Genomic DNA, 22,345 nt, shown 5'->3' with positions numbered 1-22,345 from the left:
ACTGATTGCCAACCTTCACTGATTCCGAACCCGCAATTTTTCCCATCCCGCACTGATTCCCAACCCGCACTGATTCCCAACCCGCAGTGATTCCCAACCCGCACTGATTCCCAACCCAACCCACACTGATTCCCATACCGCACTAATTGCCCACCCGCACTCATTCCCAACCTTCACTGATTCCCAACCCGCACTGATTCCCAGCCCGCACTGATTCCCAACCTGCACTGATTCCCATCCCAACCCACACTGATTCCCAACCCGCACTGATTCCCAACCCGCACTGATTCCCAACCTTCACTGATTCCCAACCCGCACTGATTCCCAACCCGCACTGATTCCCAACCGGCACTGATTCCCAACCTTCACTGATTCCCAGCCTTCACTCGTTCCCAACCTGCACTGATTCCCAACCCGCACTGATACCCAACCTTCACCGATTCCCAAATTTCAACGATTCCCAACCTGCTCTGATTCCCAACCCGCACTGATTCCCAACCCGCACTGATTCCCAACCTTCACTGATTCCCAACCTTCACTGATTCCCAACCCGCACTGATTCCCAACCTTCACTGATTCCCAACCTGCACTGATTCCCAACCCGCACTGATTCCCAACCTTCACTGATTCCCAACCCGCACTGATTCCCAACCCGCACTGATTCCCAACCCGCACTGATTCCCAACCCACTGATTCCCAACCGCACTGATTCCCAACCTGCACTGATTCCCAACCTTCACTGATTCCCAACCCGCACTGATTCCCAACCTTCACTGATTCCCAACCTGCACTGATTCCCAGCCCGCACTGATTCCCACCTGCACTGATTTCCATCCCAACCCACACTGGATTCCCAACCCGGCACTGATTCCCAACCCGCACTGATTCCAACCTGCACTGATTCCCAACCGCACTGATTCCCAACCCGCACGGATTCCCAACCCGCACTGATTCCCAACCTTCACTGATTCCCAGCCTTCACTCGTTCCCAACCTGCACTGATTCCCAACCCGCACTGATCCCAACCTTCACCGATTCCCAAATTTCAACGATTCCCAACCTGCTCTGATTCCCAACCATCACTGATTCCCAACCCGCACTGATTCCCAACCTTCACTGATTCCCAACCTTCACTGATTCCCGACCCGCACTGATTCCCAACCTTCACTGATTCCCAGTCTGCACTGATTCCCAACCCGCACTGATTCCCAACCTTCACTGATTCCCATCCCGCACTGATTCCCAACCCGCACTGATTCCCGACCCGCACTGATTCCCAACCCGAACTGATTCCCAACCTTCACTGATTCCCAACCTGCACTAATTCCCAACCTTCACTGATTCCCAACCTGCTCTGATTCCCAACCTTCACCGATTCCGAACCTGCACTCATTCCCAACCTGCTCTGACTCCCAACCCGCACTGATTCCCAACCTGCAATGATTCCCAACCTTCACTTTTTCCCAACCTTCACTGATTCCCAACCCGCACTGATTCCCAACCATCACTGATTCCCCACCCGCACTGATTCCCAACCCGAACTGATTCCCAACCTTCACGGATTCCCAACCTGCACTGATTCCCAACCTTCACCGATTCCCAAATTTCCACCTTTCCCAACCTGCATTGATTCCCAAACATCACTGATTCCCAACCCGCACTGATTCCCAACCTTCACTGATTCCCGACCCGCACTGATTCCCAACCTTCAATGATTCCCAACCTGCACTGATTCCCAACCCGAACTGATTCCCAACCTTCACCGGTTCCCAACCTGCACTGATTCCCAACCTTCACCGATTCCCAACCTGCACCGATTCCCAACCTGCACTGATTCCCAACCTGCACTGATTCCCAACCCGCACTGATTCCTAACCTGCACTGATTCCCAACCCGCACTGATTCCCAACCTTCACTGATTCCCAACCCGCATTGATTCCCTAACCGCACTGATTCCCAACCTTCACCGATTCCCAAATTTCACCGATTCCCAACCTGCACTGATTCCCAATCATCTCTGATTCCCAACCTGCACCGATTCCCAACCTTCACTGATTCCCCGCCCGCTCTGATTCCCAACCTTCACTGATTCCCAACCTTCACTGATTCCCATCCCGCACTGATTCCCAACCTGCACTGATTCCCGACCTTCAATTATTCCCAACCTGCATTGATTCCCAACCCTCACTGATTCCCAACCCGCACTGATTACCAACCCGCACTGATTCCCAACCCGCACTGATTCCCAACCCGCACTGATTCCCAACCCGCACTGATTCCCAACCTTCACTGATTCCCAGCCCGCACTGATTCTCAACCTGCACTGATTCCCAACCTGCACTGATTCCCAACCTTCACTGATTCCCAGCCCGCACTGATTCTCATCCCGCACTCATTCCCAACCTTCACAGATTCCCGACCTTCACTGATTCCCGACCTTCACTGATTGCCAACCTTCACTGATTGCCAACCTTCACTGATTCCGAACCCGCAATTTTTCCCATCCCGCACTGATTCCCAACCCGCACTGATTCCCAACCCGCAGTGATTCCCAACCCGCACTGATTCCCAACCCAACCCACACTGATTCCCATACCGCACTAATTGCCCACCCGCACTCATTCCCAACCTTCACTGATTCCCAACCCGCACTGATTCCCAGCCCGCACTGATTCCCAACCTGCACTGATTCCCATCCCAACCCACACTGATTCCCAACCCGCACTGATTCCCAACCCGCACTGATTCCCAACCTTCACTGATTCCCAACCCGCACTGATTCCCAACCCGCACTGATTCCCAACCCGCACTGATTCCCAACCTTCACTGATTCCCAGCCTTCACTCGTTCCCAACCTGCACTGATTCCCAACCCGCACTGATACCCAACCTTCACCGATTCCCAAATTTCAACGATTCCCAACCTGCTCTGATTCCCAACCATCACTGATTCCCAACCCGCACTGATTCCCAACCTTCACTGATTCCCAACCTTCACTGATTCCCGACCCGCACTGATTCCCAACCTTCACTGATTCCCAGTCTGCACTGATTCCCAACCCGAACTGATTCCCAACCTTCACTGATTCCCATCCCGCACTGATTCCCGACCCGCACTGATTCCCGACCCGCACTGATTCCCAACCCGAACTGATTCCCAACCTTCACTGATTCCCAACCTGCACTAATTCCCAACCTTCACTGATTCCCAACCTGCTCTGATTCCCAACCTTCACCGATTCCGAACCTGCACTCATTCCCAACCTGCTCTGACTCCCAACCCGCACTGATTCCCAACCTGCAATGATTCCCAACCTGCACTGATTCCCAACCTTCACTGATTCCCAACCCGCGCTCATTCCCAACCCTCACTGATTCCCAACCCTCACTGATTCCCAACCCTCACTGATTCCCAACCGTCACCGATTCCCAAATTTCACTGATTCCCACCCCGCACTGATTCCCAACCCTCACTGATTCCCAACCTTCACTGATTCCTAACCCGCACTGATTCTCAACCTGCACTGATTCCCAACCTGCACTGATTCCCAACCTTCACTGATTCCCAACCCACACTGATTCTCATCCCGCACTGATTCCCGACCTTCACTGATTGCCAACCTTCACTGATTGCCAACCTTCACTGATTCCTGACCCGCACTGATTCCCAACCCGCACTGATTCCCAACCCGCACTGATTCCCAACGCGCACTGATTCCCAACCTGCACTGATTCCCAACCCGCACTGATTCCCAACCCGCACTGATTCCCAACCCAACCCACACTGATTCCCAACCCGCACTCATTCCCAACCTTCACTCATTCCCAACCTTCACTGATTCCCAACCTTCACTGATTCCCAACCCGCACTGATTCCCAACCTGCACTGATTCCCATCCCAACCCACACTGATTCCCAACCCGCACTCATTCCCAACCCGCACTCATTCCCAACCCGCACTCATTCCCAACCCGCACTCATTCCCAACCTTCACTGATTCCCAACCTTCACTGATTCCCAACCTTCACTGATTCCCAACATTCACTGATTCCCAACCCGCACTGATTCCCAACCCACACTGATTCCCAGCCCGCACTGATTCCCAACCCGCACTGATTCCCAACCCAACCCACACTGATTCCCAATCCGCACTCATTCCCAACTTGCACTCATTCCCAACCTTCACTGATTCCCAACCCTCACTTATTCCCAACCCGCACTGATTCCCAACCTTCACTTATTCCCAACCTTCACTGATTCCCAACCCGCACTGATTCCCAACCATCACTGATTCCCCACCCGCACTGATTCCCAACCCGAACTGATTCCCAACCTTCACGGATTCCCAACCTGCACTGATTCCCAACCTTCACCGATTCCCAAATTTCCACCTTTCCCAACCTGCATTGATTCCCAAACATCACTGATTCCCAACCCGCACTGATTCCCAACCTTCACTGATTCCCGACCCGCACTGATTCCCAACCTTCACTGATTCCCAACCTGCACTGATTCCCAACCCGAACTGATTCCCAACCTTCACCGGTTCCCAACCTGCACTGATTCCCAACCTTCACCGATTCCCAACCTGCACCGATTCCCAACCTGCACTGATTCCCAACCTGCACTGATTCCCAACCCGCACTGATTCCTAACCTGCACTGATTCCCAACCCGCACTGATTCCCAACCTTCACTGATTCCCAACCCGCACTGATTCCCTACCCGCACTGATTCCCAACCTTCACCGATTCCCAAATTTCACCGATTCCCAACCTGCACTGATTCCCAATCATCTCTGATTCCCAACCTGCACCGATTCCCAACCTTCACTGATTCCCCGCCCGCTCTGATTCCCAACCTTCACTGATTCCCAACGTTCACTGATTCCCATCCCGCACTGATTCCCAACCTGCACTGATTCCCGACCTTCAATTATTCCCAACCTGCATTGATTCCCAACCCTCACTGATTCCCAACCCTCACTGATTCCCAACCCGCACTGATTACCAACCCGCACTGATTCCCAACCCTCACTGATTCCCAACCCGCACTGATTCCCAACCCGCACTGATTCCCAACCCTCACTGATTCCCAACCCGCACTGATTCCCAACCCGCACTGATTACCAACCCGCACTGATTCCCAACCCTCACTGATTCCCAACCCGCACTGATTCCCAACCCGCACTGATTCCCAACCTTCACTGATTCCCAACCCGCACTGATTCCCAACCCGCACTGATTCCCAACCTTCACTGATTCCCAACCCGCACTGATTCTCAACCTGCACTGATTCCCAACCTGCACTGATTCCCAACCTTCACTGATTCCCAGCCCGCACTGATTCTCATCCCGCACTGATTCCCAACCTTCACAGATTCCCAACCTTCACTGATTCCCGACCTTCACTGATTGCAAACCTTCACTGATTGCCAACCTTCACTGATTCCCAACCCGCAATTTTTCCCATCCCGCACTGATTCCCAACCCGCACTGATTCCCAACCCGCACTGATTCCCAACCCGCACTGATACCCAACCCAACCCACACTGATTCCCATACCGCACTAATTGCCCACCCGCACTCATTCCCAACCTTCACTGATTCCCAACCCGCACTGATTCCCAACCCGCACTGATTCCCAACCTGCACTGATTCCCAACCCGCACTGATTCCCAACCCGCACTGATTCCCAACCTGCTCTGATTCCCAACCATCACTGATTCCCAACCCGCACTGATTCCCAACCTTCACTGATTCCCAACCTTCACTGATTCCCGACCCGCACTGATTCCCAACCTTCACTGATTCCCAGCCTGCACTGATTCCCAACCCGAACTGATTCCCAACCTTCACTGATTCCCATCCCGCACTGATTCCCGACCCGCACTGATTCCCGACCCGCACTGATTCCCAACCCGAACTGATTCCCAACCTTCACTGATTCCCAACCTGCACTAATTCCCAACCTTCACTGATTCCCAACCTGCTCTGATTCCCAAACTTCACCGATTCCGAACCTGCACTCATTCCCAACCTGCTCTGACTCCCAACTCGCACTGATTCCCAACCTGCACTGATTCCCAACCTGCACTGATTCCCAACCTTCACTGATTCCCAACCCGCGCTTATTCCCAACCCTCACTGATTCCCAACCCTCACTGATTCCCAACCCTCACTGATTCCCAAATTTCACTGATTCCCAACCCGCACTGATTCCCAACCCTCACTGATTCCCAACCTTCACTGATTCCTATTCCGCACTGATTCTCAACCTGCACTGATTCACAACCTGCACTGATTCCCAACCTTCACTGATTCCCAACCCACACTGATTCTCATCCCGCACTGATTCCCGACCTTCACTGATTGCCAACCTTCACTGATTGCCAACCTTCACTGTTTCCTGACCCGCACTGATTCCCAACCCGCACTGATTCCCAACCCGCACTGATTCCCAACGCGCACTGATTCCCAACCTGCACTGATTCCCAACCCGCACTGATTCCCAACCCGCACTGATTCCCAACCCAACCCACACTGATTCCCAACCCGCACTCATTCCCAACCTTCACTCATTCCCAACCTTCACTGATTCCCAACCTTCACTGATTCCCAACCCGCACTGATTCCCAACCTGCACTGATTCCCATCCCAACCCACACTGATTCCCAACCCGCACTCATTCCCAACCCGCACTCATTCCCAACCCGCACTCATTCCCAACCCGCACTCATTCCCAACCTTCACTGATTCCCAACCTTCACTGATTCCCAACCTTCACTGATTCCCAACCTGCACTGATTCCCAACCCGCACTGATTCCCAACCCGCACTGATTCCCAAACCTCACTGATTCCCAACCCGCACTCCTTCCCAACCTGCACTTATTCCCAACTCAACCCACACTGATTCCCAACCCGCACTGTATCCCATCCCGCACTCATTCCCAACCTTCAGTTTCCCAACCTTCACTGATTCCCAACCTGCACTGATTCCCAACCTGCACTGATTCCCAACCTTCACTGATTCCCAACCTGCACTCATTCCCAACCTTCACTGATTCCCAACCCGCACTGATTCCCAACCTTCACATATTCCCAACCCGCACTGATTCCCAACCTGCACTCATTCCCAGCCTTGACTGATTCCCAACCCGCACTGATTCCCAATCTTCACTGATTCCCAACCTTCACTGATTCCCGACCCGCACTGATTCCCAACCTTCATTGATTCCCAACCTGCACTGATTACCAACCCGAACTGATTCCCAACTTTCACTGATTCCCAACCCGCTCTGATTCCCGACCCGCACTGATTCCCAACCCGAACTGATTCCCAACCTTCACGGATTCCCAACCTGCTCTAATTCCCAACCTTCATTGATTCCCAACCCGCACTGATTCCCAACCTGCACTGATTCCCAACCTTCACTGATTCCCAACCTTCACTGATTCCCAACCTGCACTGATTCCCAACCTGCACTGATTCCCAACCCTCACTGATTCCCAACCTGCACTGATTCCCACCCTTCACTGATTCCCGACCTTCACTGGCTCCCGACCTTCACTGATTCCCACCCTTCACTGATTCCCAAACTGCACTGATTCCCTACCCTCACTGATTCCCAACCCGCACTGATTCCCAACCTTCACTGATTCCCAACCTTCACTGATTCCCAACCTTCACTGATTCCCAACCCGCACTGATTGCCAACCTTCACTGATTGCCAACCTTCACTCATTGCCAACCTTCACTGATTCCCAACCCGCACTGATTCCCAACCCGCACTGATTCCCAACCCGCACTGATTCCCAACCCGCACTGATTCCCAACCTGCACTGATTCCCAACCTGCACTGATTCCCGACCCAACCTGCATTGATTCCCAACCTGCACTGATTCCCAACCTTCACCGATTCCCAGCCTTCACCGATTCCCAACCTCCACTGATTCCCAACCCGCACTGATTGCCAACCTTCACTGATTCCCAACCCGCACTGATTGCCAACCTTCACTGATTGCCAACCTTCACTCATTCCCAACCTTCACTCATTCCCAACCTGCACTCATTCCCAACCTGCACTGATTCCCAACCTGCACTGATTCCCAACCTGCACTGATTCCCAACCTGCACTGATTCCCGACCCAACCTGCATTGATTCCCAACCTGCACTGAGTCCCAACTTTCAATGATTCCTAACCTTCACTGATTCCCAAACCGCACTGATTCCCAACCCGCACTGATTCCCAACCTGCACTGATTCCCATCCCGCACTCATTCCCAACCTGCACTGATTCCCAACCTGCACTGATTCCCAACCTGCACTCATTCCCTACCCGCACTGATTCCCAACCCGCACTGATTCCCAACCCGCACTGATTCCCAATCTTCACTGATTCCCAACCCGCACTGATTCCCAACCCTCACTGATTCCCCACCCGCACGGATTCCCAACCGAACCCGCACTGATTTCCAACCTTCACTGATTCCCAAACCGCACTCATTCTCATCCCACACTGATTCCCAACGTTCACTGATTCCCGACCTTCACCGATTTCCAACCCGCACTGATTCCCAACCTTCACTGATTCCCAAACCGCACTGATTCCCAACATTCACTGATTCCCAACCTGCACTGATTCCCAACCCACACTGATTCCCAACCCGCACTGATTCCCAACCCGCACTGATTCCCAACCCAACCCACACTGATTCCCAACCCGCACTCATTCCCAACCTGCACTCATTCCCAACCTTAACTGATTCCCAACCCTCACTGATTCCCAACCCGCACCGATTCCCAACCTGCACTGATTCCCATCCCAACCCGCACTCATTCCCAACCTGCACTAATTCCCAACCTTCACTGATTCCCAACCCTCACTTATTCCCAACTCGCACTGATTCCCAACCTTCACTGATTCCCAACCTTCACTGATTCCCAACCCGCACTGATTCCCAACCATCACTGATTCCCTACCCGCACTGATTCCCAACCCGCACTGATTCCCAACCCACACTGATTCCCAACCTTCACTTATTCCCAACCCGCACTGATTCTCAACCTGCATTGATTCCCAACCTGCACTGATTCCCGACCCAACCTGCATTGATTCCCAACCTGCACTGATTCCCAACTTTCAATGATTCCTAACCTTCACTGATTCCCAAACCGCACTGATTCCCAACCTGCACTGATTCCCAACCTGCACTGATTCCCATCCCGCACTCATTCCCAACCTGCACTGATTCCCAACCCGCACTGATGCCCAACCTGCACTGATTCCCATCCCAACCCACACTGATTCCCAACCCGCACTCATTCCCAACCCGCACTCATTCCCAACCCGCACTCATTCCCAACCCGCACTCATTCCCAACCTTCACTGATTCCCAACCTTCACTGATTCCCAACCTTCACTGATTCCCAACATTCACTGATTCCCAACCCGCACTGATTCCCAACCCACACTGATTCCCAGCCCGCACTGATTCCCAACCCGCACTGATTCCCAACCCAACCCACACTGATTCCCAACCCGCACTCATTCCCAACTTGCACTCATTCCCAACCTTCACTGATTCCCAACCCTCACTTATTCCCAACCCGCACTGATTCCCAACCTTCACTTATTCCCAACCTTCACTGATTCCCAACCCGCACTGATTCCCAACCATCACTGATTCCCCACCCGCACTGATTCCCAACCCGAACTGATTCCCAACCTTCACGGATTCCCAACCTGCACTGATTCCCAACCTTCACCGATTCCCAAATTTCCACCTTTCCCAACCTGCATTGATTCCCAAACATCACTGATTCCCAACCCGCACTGATTCCCAACCTTCACTGATTCCCGACCCGCACTGATTCCCAACCTTCACTGATTCCCAACCTGCACTGATTCCCAACCCGAACTGATTCCCAACCTTCACTGGTTCCCAACCTGCACTGATTCCCAACCTTCACCGATTCCCAACCTGCACCGATTCCCAACCTGCACTGATTCCCAACCTGCACTGATTCCCAACCCGCACTGATTCCTAACCTGCACTGATTCCCAACCCGCACTGATTCCCAACCTTCACTGATTCCCAACCCGCACTGATTCCCTACCCGCACTGATTCCCAACCTTCACCGATTCCCAAATTTCACCGATTCCCAACCTGCACTGATTCCCAATCATCTCTGATTCCCAACCTGCACCGATTCCCAACCTTCACTGATTCCCCGCCCGCTCTGATTCCCAACCTTCACTGATTCCCAACCTTCACTGATTCCCATCCCGCACTGATTCCCAACCTGCACTGATTCCCGACCTTCAATTATTCCCAACCTGCATTGATTCCCAACCCTCACTGATTCCCAACCCTCACTGATTCCCAACCCGCACTGATTACCAACCCGCACTGATTCCCAACCCTCACTGATTCCCAACCCGCACTGATTCCCAACCCGCACTGATTCCCAACCCTCACTGATTCCCAACCCGCACTGATTACCAACCCGCACTGATTCCCAACCCTCACTGATTCCCAACCCGCACTGATTCCCAACCCGCACTGATTCCCAACCTTCACTGATTCCCAACCCGCACTGATTCCCAACCCGCACTGATTCCCAACCTTCACTGATTCCCAACCCGCACTGATTCTCAACCTGCACTGATTCCCAACCTGCACTGATTCCCAACCTTCACTGATTCCCAGCCCGCACTGATTCTCATCCCGCACTGATTCCCAACCTTCACAGATTCCCAACCTTCACTGATTCCCGACCTTCACTGATTGCTAACCTTCACTGATTGCCAACCTTCACTGATTCCCAACCCGCAATTTTTCCCATCCCGCACTGATTCCCAACCCGCACTGATTCCCAACCCGCACTGATTCCCAACCCGCACTGATACCCAACCCAACCCACACTGATTCCCATACCGCACTAATTGCCCACCCGCACTCATTCCCAACCTTCACTGATTCCCAACCCGCACTGATTCCCAACCCGCACTGATTCCCAACCTGCACTGATTCCCAACCCGCACTGATTCCCAACCCGCACTGATTCCCAACCTGCTCTGATTCCCAACCATCACTGATTCCCAACCTTCACTGATTCCCAACCTTCACTGATTCCCGACCCGCACTGATTCCCAACCTTCACTGATTCCCAGCCTGCACTGATTCCCAACCCGAACTGATTCCCAACCTTCACTGATTCCCATCCCGCACTGATTCCCGACCCGCACTGATTCCCGACCCGCACTGATTCCCAACCCGAACTGATTCCCAACCTTCACTGATTCCCAACCTGCACTAATTCCCAACCTTCACTGATTCCCAACCTGCTCTGATTCCCAACCTTCACCGATTCCGAACCTGCACTCATTCCCAACCTGCTCTGACTCCCAACTCGCACTGATTCCCAACCTGCACTGATTCCCAACCTGCACTGATTCCCAACCTTCACTGATTCCCAACCCGCGCTTATTCCCAACCCTCACTGATTCCCAACCCTCACTGATTCCCAACCCTCACTGATTCCCAAATTTCACTGATTCCCAACCCGCACTGATTCCCAACCCTCACTGATTCCCAACCTTCACTGATTCCTAACCCGCACTGATTCTCAACCTGCACTGATTCACAACCTGCACTGATTCCCAACCTTCACTGATTCCCAACCCACACTGATTCTCATCCCGCACTGATTCCCGACCTTCACTGATTGCCAACCTTCACTGATTGCCAACCTTCACTGTTTCCTGACCCGCACTGATTCCCAACCCGCACTGATTCCCAACCCGCACTGATTCCCAACGCGCACTGATTCCCAACCTGCACTGATTCCCAACCCGCACTGATTCCCAACCCGCACTGATTCCCAACCCAACCCACACTGATTCCCAACCCGCACTCATTCCCAACCTTCACTCATTCCCAACCTTCACTGATTCCCAACCTTCACTGATTCCCAACCCGCACTGATTCCCAACCTGCACTGATTCCCATCCCAACCCACACTGATTCCCAACCCGCACTCATTCCCAACCCGCACTCATTCCCAACCCGCACTCATTCCCAACCCGCACTCATTCCCAACCTTCACTGATTCCCAACCTTCACTGATTCCCAACCTTCACTGATTCCCAACCTGCACTGATTCCCAACCCGCACTGATTCCCAACCCGCACTGATTCCCAAACCTCACTGATTCCCAACCCGCACTCCTTCCCAACCTGCACTTATTCCCAACTCAACCCACACTGATTCCCAACCCGCACTGTATCCCATCCCGCACTCATTCCCAACCTTCAGTTTCCCAACCTTCACTGATTCCCAACCTGCACTGATTCCCAACCTGCACTGATTCCCAACCTTCACTGATTCCCAACCTGCACTCATTCCCAACCTTCACTGATTCCCAACCCGCACTGATTCCCAACCTTCACATATTCCCAACCCGCACTGATTCCCAACCTGCACTCATTCCCAGCCTTGACTGATTCCCAACCCGCACTGATTCCCAATCTTCACTGATTCCCAACCTTCACTGATTCCCGACCCGCACTGATTCCCAACCTTCATTGATTCCCAACCTGCACTGATTACCAACCCGAACTGATTCCCAACCTTCACTGATTCCCAACCCGCTCTGATTCCCGACCCGCACTGATTCCCAACCCGAACTGATTCCCAACCTTCACGGATTCCCAACCTGCTCTAATTCCCAACCTTCATTGATTCCCAACCCGCACTGATTCCCAACCTGCACTGATTCCCAACCTTCACTGATTCCCAACCTTCACTGATTCCCAACCTGCACTGATTCCCAACCTGCACTGATTCCCAACCCTCACTGATTCCCAACCTGCACTGATTCCCACCCTTCACTGATTCCCGACCTTCACTGGCTCCCGACCTTCACTGATTCCCACCCTTCACTGATTCCCAAACTGCACTGATTCCCTACCCTCACTGATTCCCAACCCGCACTGATTCCCAACCTTCACTGATTCCCAACCTTCACTGATTCCCAACCTTCACTGATTCCCAACCCGCACTGATTGCCAACCTTCACTGATTGCCAACCTTCACTCATTGCCAACCTTCACTGATTCCCAACCCGCACTGATTCCCAACCCGCACTGATTCCCAACCCGCACTGATTCCCAACCTGCACTGATTCCCAACCTGCACTGATTCCCGACCCAACCTGCATTGATTCCCAACCTGCACTGATTCCCAACCTTCACCGATTCCCAGCCTTCACCGATTCCCAACCTCCACTGATTCCCAACCCGCACTGATTGCCAACCTTCACTGATTCCCAACCCGCACTGATTGCCAACCTTCACTGATTGCCAACCTTCACTCATTCCCAACCTTCACTCATTCCCAACCTGCACTCATTCCCAACCTGCACTGATTCCCAACCTGCACTGATTCCCAACCTGCACTGATTCCCAACCTGCACTGATTCCCGACCCAACCTGCATTGATTCCCAACCTGCACTGAGTCCCAACTTTCAATGATTCCTAACCTTCACTGATTCCCAAACCGCACTGATTCCCAACCCGCACTGATTCCCAACCTGCACTGATTCCCATCCCGCACTCATTCCCAACCTGCACTGATTCCCAACCTGCACTGATTCCCAACCTGCACTCATTCCCTACCCGCACTGATTCCCAACCCGCACTGATTCCCAACCCGCACTGATTCCCAATCTTCACTGATTCCCAACCCGCACTGATTCCCAACCCTCACTGATTCCCCACCCGCACGGATTCCCAACCGAACCCGCACTGATTTCCAACCTTCACTGATTCCCAAACCGCACTCATTCTCATCCCACACTGATTCCCAACGTTCACTGATTCCCGACCTTCACCGATTTCCAACCCGCACTGATTCCCAACCTTCACTGATTCCCAACCCGCACTGATTCCCAACATTCACTGATTCCCAACCTGCACTGATTCCCAACCCACACTGATTCCCAACCCGCACTGATTCCCAACCCGCACTGATTCCCAACCCAACCCACACTGATTCCCAACCCGCACTCATTCCCAACCTGCACTCATTCCCAACCTTAACTGATTCCCAACCCTCACTGATTCCCAACCCGCACCGATTCCCAACCTGCACTGATTCCCATCCCTACCCACACTGATTCCCAACCCGCACTCATTCCCAACCTGCACTAATTCCCAACCTTCACTGATTCCCAACCCTCACTTATTCCCAACTCGCACTGATTCCCAACCTTCACTGATTCCCAACCTTCACTGATTCCCAACCCGCACTGATTCCCAACCATCACTGATTCCCTACCCGCACTGATTCCCAACCCGCACTGATTCCCAACCCACACTGATTCCCAACCTTCACTTATTCCCAACCCGCACTGATTCTCAACCTGCATTGATTCCCAACCTGCACTGATTCCCGACCCAACCTGCATTGATTCCCAACCTGCACTGATTCCCAACTTTCAATGATTCCTAACCTTCACTGATTCCCAAACCGCACTGATTCCCAACCTGCACTGATTCCCAACCTGCACTGATTCCCATCCCGCACTCATTCCCAACCTGCACTGATTCCCAACCTGCACTGATTCCCAACCTGCACTCATTCCCAACCCGCACTGCTTCCCAACCCGCACTGATTCCCAACCCGCACTGATTCCCAATCTTCACTGATTCCCAACCCGCACTGATTCCCAACCCTCTCTGATTCCCAACCCGCACGGATTCCCAACCAAACCCGCACTGATTCCCAACCTTCACTGATTCCCAACCCGCACTGATTCTCATCCCACACTGATTCCCAACGTTCACTGATTCCCGACCTTCACCGATTTCCAACCCGCACTGATTCCCAACCTTCACTGATTCCCAACCCGCACTGATTCCCAACCTTCACTGATTCCCAACCCGCACTGATTCCCAACCCACACTGATTCCCAACCCGCACTGATTCCCAACCCGCACTGATTCCCAACGCAACCCACACTGATTCGCAACCAGCACTCATTCCCAACCTGCACTCATTCCCAACCTTCACTGATTCCCAACCTTCACTGATTCCCAACCCGTACCGATTCCCAACCCGCACCGATTCCCACCCTGCACTGATTCCCATCCCTACCCACACTGATTCCCAACCCGCACTCATTCCCAACCTGCACTAATTCCCAACCTTCACTGATTCCCAACCCTCACTTATTCCCAACCCGCACTGATTCCCAACCTTCACTGATTCCCAACCTTCACTGATTCCCAACCCGCACTGATTCCCAACCATCACTGATTCCCCACCCGCACTGATTCCCAACCCGAACTGATTCCCAACCTTCACGGATTCCCAACCTGCACTGATTCCCAACCTGCACTGATTCCCAACCTTCACCGATTCCCAAATTTCAACCTTTCCCAACCTGCATTGATTCCCAACCATCACTGATTCCCAACCCGCACTGATTCCCAACCTTCACTGATTCCCGACCCGCACTGATTCCCAACCTTCACTGATTCCCAACCTGCACTGATTCCCAACCCGAACTGTTTCCCAACCTTCACTGATTCCCAATCCGCACTGATTCCCAACCTTCACCGGTTCCCAACCTGCACTGATTCCCAACCTTCACGGATTCCCAACCTGCACTGATTCCCAACCTGCACTGATTCCCAACCTGCACTGATTCCCAACCCGCACTGATTCCCAACTTTCACTGATTCCCAACCCGCACTGATTCCCAACCCGCACTGATTCGCAACCTTCACCGATTCCCAAATTTCACCGATTCCCAACCTGCACTGATTCCCAACCATCTCTGATTCCCAACCTGCACCGATTCCCAACTTGCACCCATTCCCAACCCACACTGATTACCAACCCTCACTGATTCCCAGCCCGCACTGATTCCCAACCTTCACGGATTCCCCGCCCGCACTGATTCCCAACCTTCACTGATTCCCAACCTTCACTGATTCCCATCCCGCACTGATTCCCGACCTGCACTGATTCCCGACCTTCACTTATTCCCAACCTGCATTGATTCCCAACCCTCACTGATTCCCAACCCGCACTGATTACCAACCCGCACTGATTCCCAACCCTCACTGATTCCCAACCCGCACTGATTCCCAACCCGCACTGATTCCCAACCTTCACTGATTCCCAACCTTCACTGATTCCCAACCCGCACTGATTCTCAACCTGCACTGATTTCCAACTTGCACTGATTCCCAACCTTCACTGATTCTCATCCCGCACTGTTTCTCATCCCGCACTGATTCCCAACCTTCACAGATTCCCAACCTTCACTGATTCCCGACCTTCACTGATTGCCAACCTTCACTGATTGCCAACCTTCACTGATTCCCAACCCGCACTTTTTCCCATCCCGCACTGATTCCCAACCCGCACTGATTCCCTACCCGCACTGATTCCCAACCCAACCCACACTGATTCCCATCCCACACTAATTCCCCAACCGCACTCATTCCCAACCTTCACTGATTCCCAACCCGCACTGATTCCCAACCCGCACTGATTTCCAACCTGCACTGATTCCCATCCCACCCCACACTGATTCCCAACCCGCACTCATTCCCAACCTTCACTGATTCCCAACCTTCACTGATTGCCAACCTTCATGATTCCCAACCTGCATTGATTCCCAATTCTGCTCTGATTCCCAACCTTCACTGATTCCCAACCCGCACTGATTACCAACCCGCACTGATTCCCAACCCGCACTGATTCCCAACCCGCACTGATTCCCAACCTTCACTGATTCCCAACCTTCACTGATTCCCAACCTTCACTCATTCCCAACCTGCACTGATTCCCAACCCGCACTCATTCCCAACCTGCAGTAATTCCCAACTTAACCCACACTGATTCCCAACCCGCACTGTTTCCCAACCCGCACTGATTCCCAACCTTCACCGATTCCCAACCTGCACTGATTCCCAACCCGCACTGATTCCCAACCTTCACCGATTCCCAACCTGCACTGATTCCCAACCCGCACTGCTTCCCAACCTTCACTGATTCCCTACCTTCACTGATTCCCAACGTGCACTGATTCCCAACCTGCACTGATTCCCAACCTGCACTGATTCCCAACCCGCACTGATTCCCAACCTTCACTCATTCCCAACCTTCACTGATTCCCAACCTTCACTTATTCCCTACCTGCATTGATTCCCAACCCGCACTGTTTCCCAACCCGCACTGATTCCCAACCCGCACTGATTCCCAACCTTCACTGATTCCCAACCCGCACTGATTTCCAACCCGCACTGATTCACAACCTTCACTGATTCCCATCCCGCACTCATTCCCATCCCGCACTGATTCCCAACCTTCACTGATTCCCGACCCGCACTGATTCCCGACCCGCACTGATTCCCAACTCGCACTGATTCCCAACTCGCACTGATTCCCAACCTTCACTGATTCCCAAACCGCTCTGATTCCCAACCCGCACTGATTCCCAACTCGCACTGATTCCCAACTCGCACTGATTCCCAACCCGCACTGATTCCCAACTCACACTGATTCCCAACCCGCACTGATTCCCAACCCGCACTGATTCCCAACCCGCACTGGTTCCCAACCCGCACTGGTTCCCAACCTTCACTGATTCCCAACCCGCACTGATTCCCAACCCGCACTGATTCTTAACCTTCACTGATTCCCAACCTGCACTGATTCCCAACCCGCACTGATTCCCAACCCGCACTGATTTCCAACCCGCACTGATTCCCAACCTTCACTGATTCCCAACCCGCATTGATTCCCAACCTGCACTGATTCCCAACCTGCACTGATTCCCAACCTGCACTGATTCCCAACCCGCACTGATTCCCAACCCGCACTGATTCCCAACCTGCCCTGATTCCCAACCTTCACTGATTCCCCACCTGCACTGCCCCAACATCTACCCAAATGTCAACATGGCTGCTGGAAACGTTGAGCACCTCATCTGGTCATACAGCTGATTTTTGTTCTTTGGAACTTACTGACTGCAAATAGACTGCAGGGCTTTCTTACAAAACAACAGTGATTGCTCTTCGCATCAGGTTCCTCAGCTGTGAAACGCTGAAGGTGTTGTGTATGTGCAGGTTCTTACTATCTTTCCCATACATTTCAAAGAACTTTAGCTAGAGTACCTGATTTAAAGAAGGTACCTGACTGTGGAGGTAAATGAGGTAGATATTTTCATGCACAACCATGACATAAATGAACCATTTTATGATAGGGTTGATTGAGGGAGGAATGTTAGTTCATTGGGATCTTTAATATTCACCAAGGCTCCTTCGACAGTACCTTCCAAACCCACGACCACTACCATCTAGAAGGACAAGAGCAGCAGATAGATGGGAACACCACCACCTGGAAATTCCCCTCCAAGTCACTCACCATCCTGACTTGGAAATATATCACCGTTCCTTCACTGTCGCTGGGTCTAAATCCTGGAACTCCCTCCCTAACAGCACTGTGGGTGTACCTACACCACATGGACTGCAGCGGTTCAAGAAGGCAGCACAGCATGATCTTCTCAAGGGCAACTAGGGATGGGCAATAAATGCTGGCCCTGCCAGCAAAGCCCACATCCCGTGAGTGAATGGAAAAAAATTAATTAATATCCACAGAAACAGACAGTTAAGATCTTCCATCTTAGCCAAAGCTAAACGTAATTACAGTCTAGACTGTGTGCAGAGGCCCTGTAGTGGGGCTAATTAGAGGTTTCTACTCAAATCCTGTCCCTATCCTGTCCTCGCAGATCCTGAGAGAGCTGCTGCATTTGTTTACTTGCCGTGGTTTGATCTGTTTTCGTTTTGCAGGCTGATGAAGATGATGATTCTGCTGATGCTACTCCATGCCTTGCTGATTACCACAGGTTTCAGAGCTCTCATCCCAGCACCATGGAACAGGGCCGCCTGGAGTTTGCCTCCATGTTCGACACCCTCCATGCCAAGCAGGGGGAACAAGCAGACCATTGCGAGGCTAAACTCGGACAGATCCAGAACAGCCTGTTGACAGCCTGGAGCATGGTAGTTTCTGTGAAGGGCATAGAGGGTAAGGACCTGCTCCTTCAATACACAGTTCGGGCCTTACTGCAGTTTGCCTGCCTTCTACCATTTGTTCCAGCCACCCTCCTGAGCTCGGCCTTAAAGATGAAGAATAAAATGGTGAAGAAAACCCTGAGGAGGAGCCCTGGGATCTATAGGACTTTACAGCTCTTGCGCTACTGCCTAACTGTCCTGAACTGGGATGGGGTGCACAAACATTCACTGATACACGCAGTGAGACTCTCGGCGGACATTGTGAAGTTAATCCTCTCTCAGAAATTAGGACCAGCCTCATTCTCTCAGTCACTCCTCAGCAGTCTCTTGGCACTTAAGCTGGCATCTGTACATCTGGACACAGTGTACTCCCTCCAATCCCAGGCCTTCTTGGATCTCCCATGGGAGATGGTGTCTGATTCTGCCCAAGTGCCATTCGGTCCCAGGGAGAAGGGTTCTCTCCTCACGTTACTGGAGCAACCATCTCAAACTGTGCAAACCATCCAACAGCCATCACACAGGTAGGAGTAAGACTCACGTATCGATATAGACCATTGTCACACAGGAACAATACTCATCAATATAGACCATTGTCACACAGGAACAATTCTCATCAATATAGACCATTGTCACACAGGAACAATACTCATCAATATAGACCATTGTCACACAGGAACAATACTCATCAATATAGACCATTATCACACAGGAATAATACTCATCAATATAGACCATTGTCACACAGGAACAATACTCATCAATATAGACCATTGTCTCACAGGAACAGGCCTCACTCATCAATATAGACCATTTTCACACAGGAACAATACTCATAAATATACACCATTGTCTCACAGCAACAATACGCATCAATATAGACCATTGTCACACAGGAACAATACTCATCAATATAGACCATTGTCACACAGGAAAAATACACATCAATATAGACCATTGTCACACAGGAAAAATACACATCAATATAGACCATTGTCACACGGGAACAATACTCACCAATATAGACCATTGTCACACAGGAACAATACTCATCAATATAGACCATTGTCACACAGGAACAATACTCATCAATATAGACCATTGTCACACAGGAACAATACTCATCAATATAGACCATTGTCACACAGGAGCAATACTCATCAATATAGGCCATTGTCACACAGGAAAGATGCTCACTCATCAATATAGATCATTGTCACACAGGAACAATACTCATCAATATAGACCATTGTCACACAGGAACAATACTCATCAAGATAGACCATTGTCACACAGGAACAATACTCATCAATATAGACCTTTGTCACACAGGACCAATACTCATCAATATAGACCATTGTCACACAGGAACAGGCCTCACTCATCAATATAGACCATTGTCACACAGGAACAATACTCATCAATATAGACCATTGTCACACAGGAAAAATACACATCAATATAGACCATTGTCACACGGGAACAATACTCATCAATATAGACCATTGTCACACAGGAACAATACTCATCAATATAGACCATTGTCACACAGGAACAATACTCATCAATATAGACCATTGTCACACAGCAACAATACTCATCAATATAGGCCATTGTCACACAGGAAAGATGCTCACTCATCAATATAGACCATTGTCACACAGGAACAATACTCATCAATATAGACCATTGTCACACAGGAACAATACTCATCAAGATAGACCATTGTCACACAGGAACAATACTCATCAATATAGACCTTTGTCACACAGGACCAATACTCATCAATATAGACCATTGTCACACAGGAACAGGCCTCACTCATCAATATAGACCATTGTCACACAGGAACAATGCTCATCAATATAGACCATTGTCACACAGGAACAATACTCATCAATATAGACCATTGTCACAGAGGAAAAGGCCTCACTCATCAATATAGACCATTGTCACACAGGAACAGGCCTCACTCATCAATATAGACCATTGTCACACTGGAACAATACTCATCAACATAGACCATTGTCACACAGGAACAATACTCATCAATATAGACCATTGTCACACAGGAACAATACTCATCAATATAGACCTTTGTCACATAGGAACAATACTCATCAATATAGACCATTGTCACACAGGAACAATTCTCATCAATATAGACCATTGTCACACAGGAACAATACTCATCAATATAGACCATTGTCACACAGGAACAATACTCATCAATATAGACCATTATCACACAGGAATAATACTCATCAATATAGACCATTGTCACACAGGAACAATACTCATCAATATAGACCATTGTCTCACAGGAACAGGCCTCACTCATCAATATAGACCATTTTCACACAGGAACAATACTCATAAATATACACCATTGTCTCACAGCAACAATACGCATCAATATAGACCATTGTCACACAGGAACAATACTCATCAATATAGACCATTGTCACACAGGAAAAATACACATCAATATAGACCATTGTCACACGGGAACAATACTCACCAATATAGACCATTGTCACACAGGAACAATACTCATCAATATAGACCATTGTCACACAGGAACAATACTCATCAATATAGACCATTGTCACACAGGAACAATACTCATCAATATAGACCATTGTCACACAGGAACAATACTCATCAATATAGGCCATTGTCACACAGGAAAGATGCTCACTCATCAATATAGATCATTGTCACACAGGAACAATACTCATCAATATAGACCATTGTCACACAGGAACAATACTCATCAAGATAGACCATTGTCACACAGGAACAATACTCATCAATATAGACCTTTGTCACACAGGACCAATACTCATCAATATAGACCATTGTCACACAGGAACAGGCCTCACTCATCAATATAGACCATTGTCACACAGGAACAATACTCATCAATATAGACCATTGTCACACAGGAAAAATACACATCAATATAGACCATTGTCACACGGGAACAATACTCATCAATATAGACCATTGTCACACAGGAACAATACTCATCAATATAGACCATTGTCACACAGGAACAATACTCATCAATATAGACCATTGTCACACAGCAACAATACTCATCAATATAGGCCATTGTCACACAGGAAAGATGCTCACTCATCAACATAGACCATTGTCACACAGGAACAATACTCATCAATATAGACCATTGTCACACAGGAACAATACTCATCAAGATAGACCATTGTCACACAGGAACAATACTCAT

At 50.8% G+C, this 22,345-nt stretch overlaps 1 protein-coding gene across 1 annotated transcript in view; it reads left to right on the top strand.

Annotated features, from left to right (window-relative positions):
* The first annotated feature begins 17,982 nt into the window (after window positions 1-17,982).
* cplane1 (ciliogenesis and planar polarity effector 1) overlaps window positions 17,983-22,345 on the top strand; it is a 217,567-nt gene continuing 213,204 nt past the window's right edge. The window contains exons 1-2 of the mRNA XM_041185379.1: window positions 17,983-17,997; window positions 18,874-19,616. Of these exons, the coding sequence (XP_041041313.1) occupies window positions 17,983-17,997; window positions 18,874-19,616 (758 nt within the window). The remainder of the gene's footprint in view (window positions 17,998-18,873; window positions 19,617-22,345) is intronic.

The sequence above is a fragment of the Carcharodon carcharias genome, chromosome 4 (genome assembly GCF_017639515.1).
Source record: "Carcharodon carcharias isolate sCarCar2 chromosome 4, sCarCar2.pri, whole genome shotgun sequence".
Lineage (NCBI taxonomy): Eukaryota > Metazoa > Chordata > Chondrichthyes > Lamniformes > Lamnidae > Carcharodon > Carcharodon carcharias.
This window is presented reverse-complemented; position numbering and strand designations above follow the sequence as displayed.